The 12284-nt window shown below is 45.8% G+C and overlaps 1 protein-coding gene and 1 long non-coding RNA gene across 3 annotated transcripts in view; one reads left to right on the plus strand and one right to left on the minus strand.

Annotated features, from left to right (window-relative positions):
* The window catches only part of LOC309337791 (two pore channel protein 2-like), a 38054-nt gene that overhangs the window by 15859 nt on the left and 9911 nt on the right, over window positions 1–12284 (minus strand). Inside the window, exons 2-7 of one of the 2 annotated variants that reach the window (XM_081854645.1) lie at window positions 10115–10197; window positions 7507–7621; window positions 4800–4928; window positions 3592–3708; window positions 1258–1376; window positions 394–495 (exon numbers count right to left, since the gene is read on the minus strand). In XM_081854645.1, the coding sequence (XP_081710771.1) occupies window positions 394–495; window positions 1258–1376; window positions 3592–3708; window positions 4800–4928; window positions 7507–7621; window positions 10115–10197 (665 nt within the window). Of the gene's footprint in view, window positions 1–393; window positions 496–1257; window positions 1377–3591; window positions 3709–4799; window positions 4929–7506; window positions 7622–10114; window positions 10201–12284 lie in introns of both variants that reach the window. The other variant, XM_081854644.1, reaches the window with a different exon arrangement.
* On the plus strand, window positions 93–4929 carry LOC309338166. Its single transcript, XR_014154778.1, has 2 exons — window positions 93–150; window positions 4843–4929. It is a non-coding gene; the product is annotated as an uncharacterized lncRNA (long non-coding RNA).

Consider the following 12284-nt stretch of genomic DNA (forward strand, 5'->3'; position numbering starts at 1 on the left):
AATGGTGTCGGCTGCAAGGGCTGCTTTGGATTGGCTGCTGCTTTGTCAGGTGGGCGGGTTATTTGTGGATGCTTAAAGGACTGCTTTGGATTGGCTGCTGCTTCGGCAATTTGGCTTTGTTGCTTGTGATTGTTAGTGTTTGCCAGTTGGGTGAGTGATATTCGGTTTGGCATCCCACCCCCCAATTTTTTTTTCTCAACAATCGTGGGCATACCCCTCCCCCAAAAAGCTCAACAGTCTTATGCATGGGGGCATCTTATAGACAGAAAAGTACAGTAGATTGTCACGTCACCAAGGTGGTGCTGACGTCCCTCTTACACCAGGAAAACATCCCATTACTACAGCTCAACAAGAAAAATTAAAAGCATGCAGAGGGGCAAGGCAGATACTTACATGACATCGGGGCTATTTGCTGTGGTGACCAGCACATACATGTCAAAGACGATTTCAAGGTAATTTGAAAAATACGGCAAGCCTTCCACAGTCTTCAGATTCCTTAAAGAAAAGAGGAGAGGGAAACAGAGTCACAGAAGATGCCAACGTGAACTTCAAGCAAAGTGCTCAAGAGGCTGTAAGCGAAATAACATGGCTCAAGGGTTGTTTTTCAGATCCGCTTTTGACTCTTTTTCCACTGGTGTGCCATACAGAGATATCTTCTTCTTTGGCGATCACTCATAGCTGAGTAAGACTGTCTTCCATAAACACGGTCTTAACAGTGAGTCCGTAAGTGACTGTGGAGGTCAATTCTGGATCCACACGTCCTTCCACAGTGGGGACATAGGTTTCCGGACAGGAGTTGATCATGGTGAGGGTTTGCCAAGCGTGCCTTCCTCTTAGCACGTTTCTCCCTTGTGTTCTGAGTGTGTGCTTCTTCAAAGCCCATGGCACCTTTGGTAAAGGCTGTTCTCCAACTGAGTGCTCGCAGGCCAGTGTTTCCCAGTTGTCGGTGTTTATACTACATTTTTTTAGATTTGCCTTGAGACAGTCTTTAAACCTCTTTTGTTGACCACCAGCATTACGCTTTCCATTTTTAAGTTCGGAATAGAGTAGTTGCTTTGACCGTGGAGCAAAGGAAGCTAGACAAAATACACCTTCCTAAAAAAAACCCAAACCACCTTACTTCCAGGCAGCAAAACTGAGGGTACCATTTTGCTGAATATTCTCGGGGTTGGTGAAGGAGATATTTCCTGATATTCCCTTGCAGGTGAGGCAGCCTCTGGGTTCAGAGTAAGAGAGGGAGGAGGACGATCCCCTTACCTGTCCCCAAACAGCTTCAAAGCCATGAGAGAAAACATCAGGACACTGAACATAAACAGCAGGAAGACGTAGGTGATCTCCGGGAGAGTGTTCCGGATGCTACGGAATGCTCTTCGGATCTGTCAAGAAGTGGGAGGCCTTCATTAGGAGGAGAAGCAGCAACGTTTATATTCTTTCCTCACCCAACACCAACCTATAGAGATGGACCCAACAGTAAGCAGACCTGAATGCCCCATTATTGGTCTGGGTGAGAGAGCCAGGCACCCCTCTCCTGGTTCCAAAGCTCCAAAGTTTATCAGATGAATGCTCAAAAGAGCCATTAATTACAAAGACAGCAAACATCAGAGCACCATACAGCTGGTCAAGACCCAGTTTTAGGCATGCTTGTATAGACAACATGAACATACCCCTCCTCCAGCACAAACTGAATCTCTGCGGTACATGCAGATAAGGCATTGCAGGCTACAAGGGACATATCCCTGCCCCCCAATTTGTCCAAATAATAATAATAATAATAATAATAATAATAATAATAATAATAATAATAATATTTATACCCCGCCCATCTGGCTGGGTCTCCCCAGCCACCTTGGGCAGCTTCCAACAAAGTATTAAAATACAGTGGTCTGTTAAACATTAAAAGCTTCCCTAAACATGGGCCCAGGATCATTGTAGGATGCACAGAGGCCACCTGCCATTTGCTTCAAGTATAGCACAACAGGTGTGATATGTAAACGGCACATCACATCCTCTTTCTCTAGCCTGGGCTGCCTCAGGTGTTGGACTCCTGACTCTCATTAGCCCAAGTCATCACGGCTTACAGTTCCTGGGACTCCCAGCTCCCATTGTTTAAAGCAGAGATGGCTGTATGCATCCCCTGAGAGTTTTTGTGCCGCTCCCAGACCGCTTATCCTTTAAGCACCCAGTTGGATTACTGACACCTCTTGCCGGTTCTCTGCTGTGATTCTGTGATGGTTTGGGCTGAGCGTGAACCAGGCTTTCAAACCAAACAGCTCTCCATCTAAACAGCACAAAACCCAAAGTTGAGGCAATGCAGCCTTCATGTGGTAACGGACCTGCCTTGTTTATCACATACCAATCAATCACAGGATTGAGGTACAAATCAGGTTGAAGGATCCAAATGTACCTAGGCTCTGTTAACATTGCCATCCCTGACCAGAGAGGGCCCAGCACTGGATTCTGGTAGTGAGAACACATGTGAGCCCTTTGTGCATCTATGCCACATAACTCAAACCGATCACTTTCACCCAGGAAATCTGCATACTGCAGGAGTGCTGGAAACCTCAGTAGAATTGCATTTCCGTTTTTGCAAGAAGCCACAACGGTACATGCTTCAACCATGCACTAGACTTGGCTTAGGGATGCGGGTGGCGCTGTGGGTTAAACCACAGAGCCAAGGACTTGCCGATCAGAAGGTCGGCAGTTTGAATCCCCACGATGGGGTGAGCTCCCGTTGCTCGGTCCCTGCTCCTGCCAACCTAGCAGTTCAAAAGCACGTCAAACTGCAAGTAGATAAATAGGTACCACTCCGGCGGGAAGGTAAACGGCGTTTCCATGTGCTGCTCTGGTTCGCCAGAAGCGGCTTAGTCATGCTGGCCACATGACCCGGAAGCTGTTGAGCGCCGCAACCCCAGAGTCAGCCATGACTGGACCTAATGGTCAGGGGTCCCTTTACCTTTACCTTAGACTTGGCTTATAACAGCCAACGATTAGCATTGCCAATTTCTTCAGCTCCCACTTTTGCATTAAACTGAAACAGTAGGAATTTGCTCTAAAAGCAGAGCTTTTCCAAAGCATGCCTTCCTGTTCCCTGGTATCTCAGCTTCCCTGACTAGAAGAAATACAAATTCTCAATTCATATCCCAAGCAGAGGAGATGCAAAAAATGTAATTAACGCAGAACTGTTCTTTCCACCCCCTGCCGTTGCCATCAGAAGCGACTCAGGATGAGGTTCAGAATCCACCATCTTCCTGGAATTGCAATAATTTGAAGTGGCATTGGATTCCCACCCCCACCCCCATTCCCCAACTTTCAGAGACGCAGCCATGCCTTACCTCGTGTTTCCGCTTCCCCAAAGCTAGGCCAGGCTTAAGCCTGCCTGTTTGCATAGAGAAAAGAAAAAGCAGAAGATGGTTTCAGAACAGAAAGCACTCTACAGCTGGATCTCTGGAACAGGCAGACGGGACAAAATTGAAGCCCCTTCTCTTCGATATATATGCACACCATACAGTTTAGAGTTGCTGGCTAGTTTAACTAGGGGATCTCTTTGGGTTTGAACAGCTGGCAATGGAAACACTGGCCCCAAAATCTTACCTGGCGACTTTCTGCAAAATTTATTAAGAAGATGGGTCTCAAAGGCCTTGACCACCGGACGCCACGTATGCTTGAGATTCTAAGAGCTCCGAAGACAATCAGGTCAACCAAAGTCATCTGGGTAAGGGGGGAAGTGAGGAGAGAAGGAACCTCTGAAATTCAAGGAGCAGTGGTCCAAACCAACCAAACAACGTTGTAATTAGAGGAGCCCGTGGGAGGAATGAAGGACTCTAGAAGCCAATTCATACTTCTGTCTGGTACAAATAAACAGCCAGAGGAGATGTGGATTGGCTCCACTTATACAGAACAAAAGATGCTAGGCTTATTTATTTACAGTTGTACCTTGGTTTTTGAACAGCCTAGTTCTCGAACGTTTTGGCTCCCGGATGATCGGAGTCTGGAAGTGACTGTTCCGGTTTTCGAACGTTCTTTTGGAAGCTGAACGTCCAACAGAGCTTCCATGGCTTCCCATTGGCTGCAGGAACTTCCTGCAGCCAATCAGAAGCCACGCTTTGGTTTTCCAACATTTTGGAAGTCAAACAGACTTCTGGAACGGATTCTGTTCAACTTCCAAGGTATGACTGTGTTTATAAAAAATATTTATCATAAAAGCATATTGCAGATGTTTACAGCAATGGACAAAAAAATCAAGTTAAAAGCAAAAGAAATTAAAAACAGAACATCATTTGACCATTGTGGGTGATGTATTTTTAATTGCCTGCACAGACCTGGTGGAATAGGAAAGTGTTCAGCAGCCATTTAAAAGTTGGCACAGATGGTGCCTACTGAATCTCTATTGGCAGGGAGTTCCACAGGACTGGGCCAATGACACTAGAAGCTCAGGTTCTTGTTGTTGTCAAACAAGCCTCACTAACTCAGGGAACGACCACAGACACTCCTGCAGATGCTCTCAGCTGGAATATGAAGGTTCAGGAGATTCTTAAGGAAGCCTGGACCCAAGTTTCTGCACTGAAATGTGGTTTTGGTGCAGGCATCATGGCTACGCTATAATCTGGAGGAGTATGAAATTGTACAAGCAGAATAGCGCAAGTTGAACGGCATCTAGCGACACTGCAGGCTAGACTGCTACATTGCTACATTGCTAGACTGCATTGGGAGCAACAGAAGGCAGTGCCATTCAGAAGAACAGTCTGCTAAGCTACTGCTCCTTCCATGACTCGCAGAAGGAGCCATGAGCTACAACTGACCAAGATGGTTATCATGATGCAGATGTTCTTTGTATCCTTCCAGAACACGTCGCGAGGAGTGACTTGCGCAAAATGAAAGAGCCTTCCGAAGAAAACCAGAAGGCATAAGACTTCGGTCAGCGAGGTAACCTGTTGGAATGGAAAAAGCAGCAGCTTAAAAGGAGATGGGCTTTTAACAAACAAAACAACTAGGCTGGAACAGGCATGCTGGGTCTGAGAGAGGTTTGACTCAACAGTTTCCCCTTGGGAAAGTGGCAAACAGGGAAAGATGGGGACTGGCCCAGTGGTTGTCTCCATAAGCCCACTGTCAAAAGCATGCAGGTTCCTTTTACTGTTATTGCTAACCACTGACAGTTGCAGTAGGACACATCTAGCTAATTCTTCATAAAAACCCATATATGTCAACAGGCAAAAAAGCATTACAGCCAATATTTTGGCTGGTAAATGCCAACACATATCCCCTTTACCCAAATCAATGAATCATGTTGAGTTGCTGCAGCAGGAAAACAGCAGCTAATAAACTGAATACGTGTTTGGAATAATCATAATAATATTTTCTTTTTTTCACCCAGGCCTTTGGATCCTAGTCATCTTCTTAACTTTTAGTGGGGTGGAGCGGGATCTGTTGTGTGTGTGTGTGTGTGTGTGTGTGTGTGTGTGCGCGCGCGCGTAGTTTATTGACAGATGATAGATAGATAGATAGATAGATAGATAGATAGATAGATGAATGGATACATAGATGGATAGAGTGTTTTAGGGGGGGTTTAAAAATCCTTTTTTAAAATGTACATTTTGGTGCCGTATTTTTCGCCCTATAGGACGCACCGTCCCATAAGGCGCACCTAGTTTTTTTGGGGGGGGAATAAAGGAGAAAAAAATATTTCCCCCCACCAGGCGCGGGGCTGGGGCGGGGGAGGCCCGCCCGAGCTTCCCCCGACCCCAGCCCCCAAACAGGCAGCTCTCTGCAAGCTGTGGGAGCCCAGCGCTGGCTCCCGCTGCTTGCTGAGAGGTCCGCGAAGCCTGGACGCGCTGAGCTCAGCGCGCGCAGGCTTCAGCACGCTGGCAACTCTCCACAAACAGCAGGAGCGCTCCCGCTGCTTGCAGAGAGGTCCGCGAAGCCCGGAGAGCGAGAGGGGTCGGTGTGCACCAACCCCTCTCGCTCTCCAGGCTTCATCAAAAGCCTGCATTCGCCCCACAGGACGCACACACATTTCCCCTTCATTTTTGGAGGGGAAAAAGTGCGTCCTATAGGGCGAAAAATACGGTAATTTGTTTTGAGATTCTTTTTTTTCTTTTTCTTTTTTGAGGGCAGAGAGTAAAAACAGCAACATTTCGTTGTCAGGGAGAACAGAGGCTGTACGTATGGAAGCAGGTCAGAGGACAGAATTACACAATTCCCATTTGGCAAGATATTGTCACCTTGTTCCTTAAATAAATCTTGAGCAAGATTATTTCCTAAAATAGATCATGTTAATACAAATTAATATGGAATTATGCAGATTGAGTGCTGCATTTTTACACACTGTTGGTGCTTTATAAACTTCTGTGGGTAACACAATATATGCAGACTTCAATGCAAAATCAGGACATTTTAATTAGGTGGGAAGCTATGAAAGTTCACATGCATGATGAAGTATTTTGAGAATTAATTAACCCAGTGCAGAAGTCTGGCTATTTTGCCCTGCATATTTTGCAGACGGTTTCCAGACAGGAGGGATTAAATGGTAGAAGGCTTGCCTAGGACAGTGGAAAAATGGATTTGAAAAGAGCCACCCACCAAGGGGGTGGAGCAACTCCTTTAGGAAGAAAGGTGGTGGCCTTTAGGACTTTTTAGTTTAGAGCAGGGTTTCCCAAACTTGGGTCTCCAGCTGTTTTAGGACTACAACTCCCATCATCCCTGTCCACTAGTCTTGTTAGCTAGGGATGATGGGAGTTGTAGTAAAAAAAACCCACACTGGATACCCAAGTTTGGGAAACCCTAGTGGGGAAAAGGGGAGTAAGGGGTGACATGATAAGACGTTTATAATATTGGGCATGAAATGGAGAAAGTGGAAAAAGTTCTCCTTCCTTTCTCACAACACTAAAACTCATGGGCAATCAGTAAAGCTGAAATGTCAGAAGATTTGGGACACATAAAAAAGTATTTCTTAATGCAGGGCCTTTTCAGTACTGGCCCCGACTTGGTGGAACGCTCTGTCACAAGAGACCTGCGGGACCTGCGGGACTTGACATCTTTCCTCAGGGTCTGCAAAACAGAGCTGTTCTGCCTGGCCTTTGGTTTGGACTCAGTCTGACCCTTATGTTTCCCTCCCCTTATGGTCTTGATCTATGGGCTACTTTTAAAATGAGGCTGCATTTTAAATTGCATTTTAACCTGGTTCTTTTCCCCTATTATGTTTTCACTGTAACTTTACTGGTGTTAGCTGCCCTGAGCCCAGCTCTGGCTGGGGAGGGTGGGGTATAAATAAAATTTATTATTATTATTATTATTATTATTATTATTATTATTATTATTATTATTATAAAAGAGAGAGAGAGAGTAAAGTTTCTTATATGCAGAATTGTGCCAAAGTTAATCATTCTAGATTAAGGCACACACACACACTTACACTTACACACACACACACACACACACACACACACTCTTTATCGAGCCTCCAACATCAGGATGGAATTATTCGCCATCCCAATTTGCCTGAAAGCTTACCAAAAAAGGCAGCAGGTACACCGCTGGCTCTTCAAACAGCGCAAGGGCGAGGTCTACAAATATAAAGAAGTAGGTAGCTGCTTGCATAGTCCAGTGGTTATACAGATAGTAAAGTCTGGGAAGAGAAGTCGGAAAAGCAACTGAGAACCTCGGTAGGAAAATGATCTCTAGCTCCAGCAAGCGCAGTTGTTGTGGCGGCAACAGCAGGGAGAATATTTAAAGCCTGCGCCAAACCACCAGGACCTCCCTCTAAGATTTTATTATTCATTTATTTCTAAGCTCCTCTCCTGAGGGTCACAGGGCAGGTTACCGCATCAAAACACAATATTTGAAACGACTGAATAAAACTTGCAGTCACTGAAAACAAGGTGGGGGTTAAAAACATACAAGGATCAAAAGTTACTGGCGAACTGTAAAGTGCAGCCCTAGAAACCAACACATTATACTACTCATTTATAAATCTCAGTATTTTTATGTGTGGTTTTTTTTTGTTTTGTTTTGTTTCTCAGCATTCCTGAGCAATGCTGGGTATTTTCTGCTATATTTTGAAAAATAATTATCATTGTTGACTGGAAATTCCTTATAGACTTTTCGTGTGAAAAAGACATTGAACTTGTGATATCTGGATTTGAGGATTGAAGAAAATATTGGTTTACAGAAAGTGGAATTATTGGGTATTATCCTGGAGTGGATGTTGGGAATAATTTTCTATATATAGCTGACAGACGAAGAATCAGAAGTTATATTCTTTTCTCCCCCCCTTTTTCTTTCTTTCCGCTTTTTTCTTTTCCTCTTTTGAGTTTGTGTTTTTATTTAGATTCATTTCTTGGGTATCCAACATCCACCTTTGATATCTTTTTTCGAACTTTAATAAAATCTATTGGAGAAATAAAGGAAGTTATCTGTCTGTTGCTATGCCGTTGGACACCACATAAGATACTGTATCCAAATTTTGCACGATGGTTGACGAGCTCAAGGAACCACTTTTCTTCTATGCTTGGATACAATCGAATGCCGTTTTGAATCGGGATGGCGGGCTTAACCTTTCAAAAGTACACTGATTTTTATCCAACCAATGTTACCACGGCACTTCTGTTTGTTTCTGAAAATTCTTGAGCAGTGCTGGGAACAAGGCTACTAGAGGAATCATAAAGCCTCATTCTGGAGAAAACCAACAACAAGACGAATCTTTAGTATCAACCTTCCTCAAAAACAGCATTATGCCATATTAGCCACATTTGTGCCACAACCCCCAAAATACACTTTTTGAGACAACCACAGCAGCACAGGCCTCATCTTCATTCCATGTAGCTTGTACAGTGGTACCTCAGGTTAAAAACTTACCGTATTTTTCACTCCATAAGACACACTTTTTTCCTCCTAAATAGTAAGGGGAAATGTGTGTGCGTCTTATGGAGTGAATGGCGCTGCGCAGAGAGGGAGAGTTGCGCAGCGCCTCTTCAGCGAAGCGGGAGGAAAAACGGAAGGGGCTCTGTTCCTCCTCCCGCTTTGCTGGAGAGACGCTGCGCAGAGATGGAGAGATTTTTCTTGTTTTCCTCCTCAAAAAACTAGGTGTGTCTTATAGAGCGAAAAATACGGTAATTCGTTCTGGAGGTCCATTCTTAACCTGAAACTGTTCTTAACCTGAGGTACCACTTTAGCTAATGGGGCCCCCCACTGCCGCCACACTGCTGGCGTGCGATTTCTGTTCTCATCCTGAGGTAAAATTTTTAACCCAAGGTACTATTTCTGGGGTTAGCAGAGTCTGTAACCTGAAGTGTTTGTAACCCGAGGTACCACTGTAGCACCATGACCTGGCTTTTTTAGGGCAACGGCCGATTTCGGGACAGGAAGTGGCTCCGCCCTCCTGCAGCACCCTAAAAGCCAAGGAACTGACGTGCCGCCCACAAGCTCATCTGCCGCCCAGAATCCGAACCCCCACGTAGCAGCCACTGTGCCACACTTAAGACTCCCATACCACCCTACAGACTGCCCCCCCCCCAATCCGGTGCAGACCACCCCCGGTCCCTGGCTACCTACGCTACTGTGCAAGGTTTAATATTACATTTCCGAGCACAATTCAAAGTGTTGGTGCTGACCTTCAAAGCCCTAAACGGCCTCGGTCCAGTATACCTGAAGGAGTGTCTCCAACCCCATCGTTCTGCCCGGACACTGAGGTCCAGCGCTGAGGACCTTCTGGTGGTTCCCTCACTGCGAGAAGCCAAGTTACAGGGAACCAAGCAGAGGGCCTTCTCGGTAGTGGCGCCCGCCCTGTGGAAGGCCCTCCCACCAGATGTCAAAGAGAAAAACAACTACCAGACTTTTAGAAGACATCTGAAGGCAGCCCTGTTTAGGGAAGCTTTAAATGTTTAATAGAATATTGTATTTTAATATTTTGTTGGAAGCCGCCCCGAGTGGCTGGGGAAACCCAGCCAGATGGGCGGGGTATAAATAATAAATTATTATTATTTAATATTAAACACAACACAAACACACCCAGCCTGAAAAATTAATGAAGCCAAGGCACTCTCACATTTCAGCAACCTTACACACTTTTTGCAGCATGCATCGGAGTGTTCAGCATGACGCCCCCAAACCATGCACTTACCTGACTGCCCGTGGAGAGGTATCAAAGGGGATGTTCCTATTGTATTGGGCATCATACACATACGCTGCTGCCAGGAGAAGACTCTGCTGTAAATAGGGAATACATTTTCAACACGGCTGCACTTGGACTGCTCCACACTCAGACTTAATTCACAAGATGACTTCATAGATGGACTTGCTCAAAACAAGGTTTGACAGCCTAAATCTTATGCTTTTAATTTTGCTGCCAAGGATGGGATTTTGAACCTCTCTTTATCCCACACGGGTGAACATCTGGAGGAATACACAGCAATTAATATACTCTCTCCTACCCATAACCAAAGGTTATAAGTGGCTACTAGTCATTATGGCTATGCTTGGCTTCCACTGTCGGGGGCAGCCATGCTCCTGAATGTCAATTGCTAAAAATAGGGAGAGCTCTCTTGTGCTTGGGCCCTGCCTGGGGGTTCACTGTGGGTTTAAGATGCTGGACTAGATGGGCCACTGGCCTGATTCAGCAAGCTCTCCTTATGTTCTTACCAGCAGAACTGATCTGGTGTTCCTGCCAGGGTGTTAGTGCTGTGCTGAACTCACCATTCCCTAGTAAACAACGGCACCCCACCTTCTGGGACGTCAGCATGGCACCTTCGCATGCCCGTCTCTGACCAGCCACTTACGACTGTCTGTTTTCTTCAACTGGGATAATGCCTCCTGCTTGCCTGCATGGAGTATTTTCAAAGAGATGCACGCACATGTTCCATGTGGAACAGAAACCTTTAGCTTTCACGTGGCTGGAATGTAAGGTAAAGGTAAAGGGACCACGGATCATTAGGTCCAGTCACAGACAACTGTGGGGTTGCGGCACTCATCTTGCTTTATTGGCCGAGGGAGCCGGCGTACAACTTCCGGGTCATGTGGCCAGCATGACTAAGCCACTTCTGGCAAACTAGAGCAGCGCACGGAAACGCTGTTTACCTTCCCGCCGGAGCGGTACCTATTTATCTACTTGCACTTGGACGTGCTTTCAAACTGCTAGGTTGGCAGGAGCTGGGACCGAACCACGGGAGCTCACCCCTTCGCAGGGATTCAAACCGCCGACTTTCTGATCGGCAAGCCCTAGGCTCTGAGGTTTAACCCACAGCGCCACTCGCGTCCCTGGCTGGAGTGCAGCCAATTGTCCTTTGCTCTGTCTATATTTGGGCCTGGCCTTGCCTGCCACTGTTGTGCAGACCCCAGAAAGTTCCCCGTTAGGAAATGCAGCCCTTGAGTCCCCCCACCTCTGCCCTACAGCTCCTTTACCTCTTCTCCACCTTACTGCAGAATCATAGTCAGGGCCGGATTTAGGTTTGATGAGGCCCTAAGCTACTGAAGGTAATGGGGCCCTTTATATGTCAACAGCAAATTGCCACTGTTTTTTGTGTTGAATATATGCTATATGGTCATTTATGGACCTAACAGGTATCTATAGCCATTTTGTTTTTATCTTATATTTTGTACATCCAGGTTGTTTTCCTTTAATTTTTCGGGGGGGGGGGGCCAAGAGAGTGGGGCCCTAAGCAATAGCTTGTTTAGCTTATACATAAATCCGGCACTGATCATAGTTATACATGGAGGTTAGATAGTCCTGCCCATTCTCCATCATCACCGTATGTCCTTATACAACAGCGCATAGAAAGGATTTTGCTAACATGCTCAGTACTCCCACTGCCTAAAGACTATTTGAAAGCCAGTATACTTAGGGTCTGGCTGCAGGGCCATAGGACAAGAGAAAAGAGCTCCAGCCTTTTAGTAGTCCACAATGTGTGCGCACACACAGAGATTGGCATTGTTTGCCACGTCATTCAGATCACGGCCTGCAGACCACCAGCCACGTGCTTCCCAGGTTCAGAGGTCACAGAGTAAGACATCGAGTGGCAGAATGTAAGTCCATCTGTCAGCAAGAGCTTTCCAATTCAGAACGCTGTCAAAGGTTTAGTTCAAGTGGACTGTTTGGCTATTAAAATGCAATGGGTAACTGTTTAAAACTTTTAAGTAGTAGTCGTCTCACAAGAAACAGCTTGTTCCAAGCATAACAGATTACTTGATTACAGCTCTTCTGACTAAGATCAAAGGGGGCAGGGGAATCCAGTACATTGTACACCTTGAAAGGAATCTAGTACGTTGTACACCTTAAAAGAAGATGGGCAACTGCC

The sequence above is a fragment of the Podarcis erhardii genome (genome assembly GCF_964252035.2).
Source record: "Podarcis erhardii genome assembly, chromosome: 3".
Taxonomy (NCBI): Eukaryota; Metazoa; Chordata; class Lepidosauria; order Squamata; family Lacertidae; genus Podarcis; species Podarcis erhardii.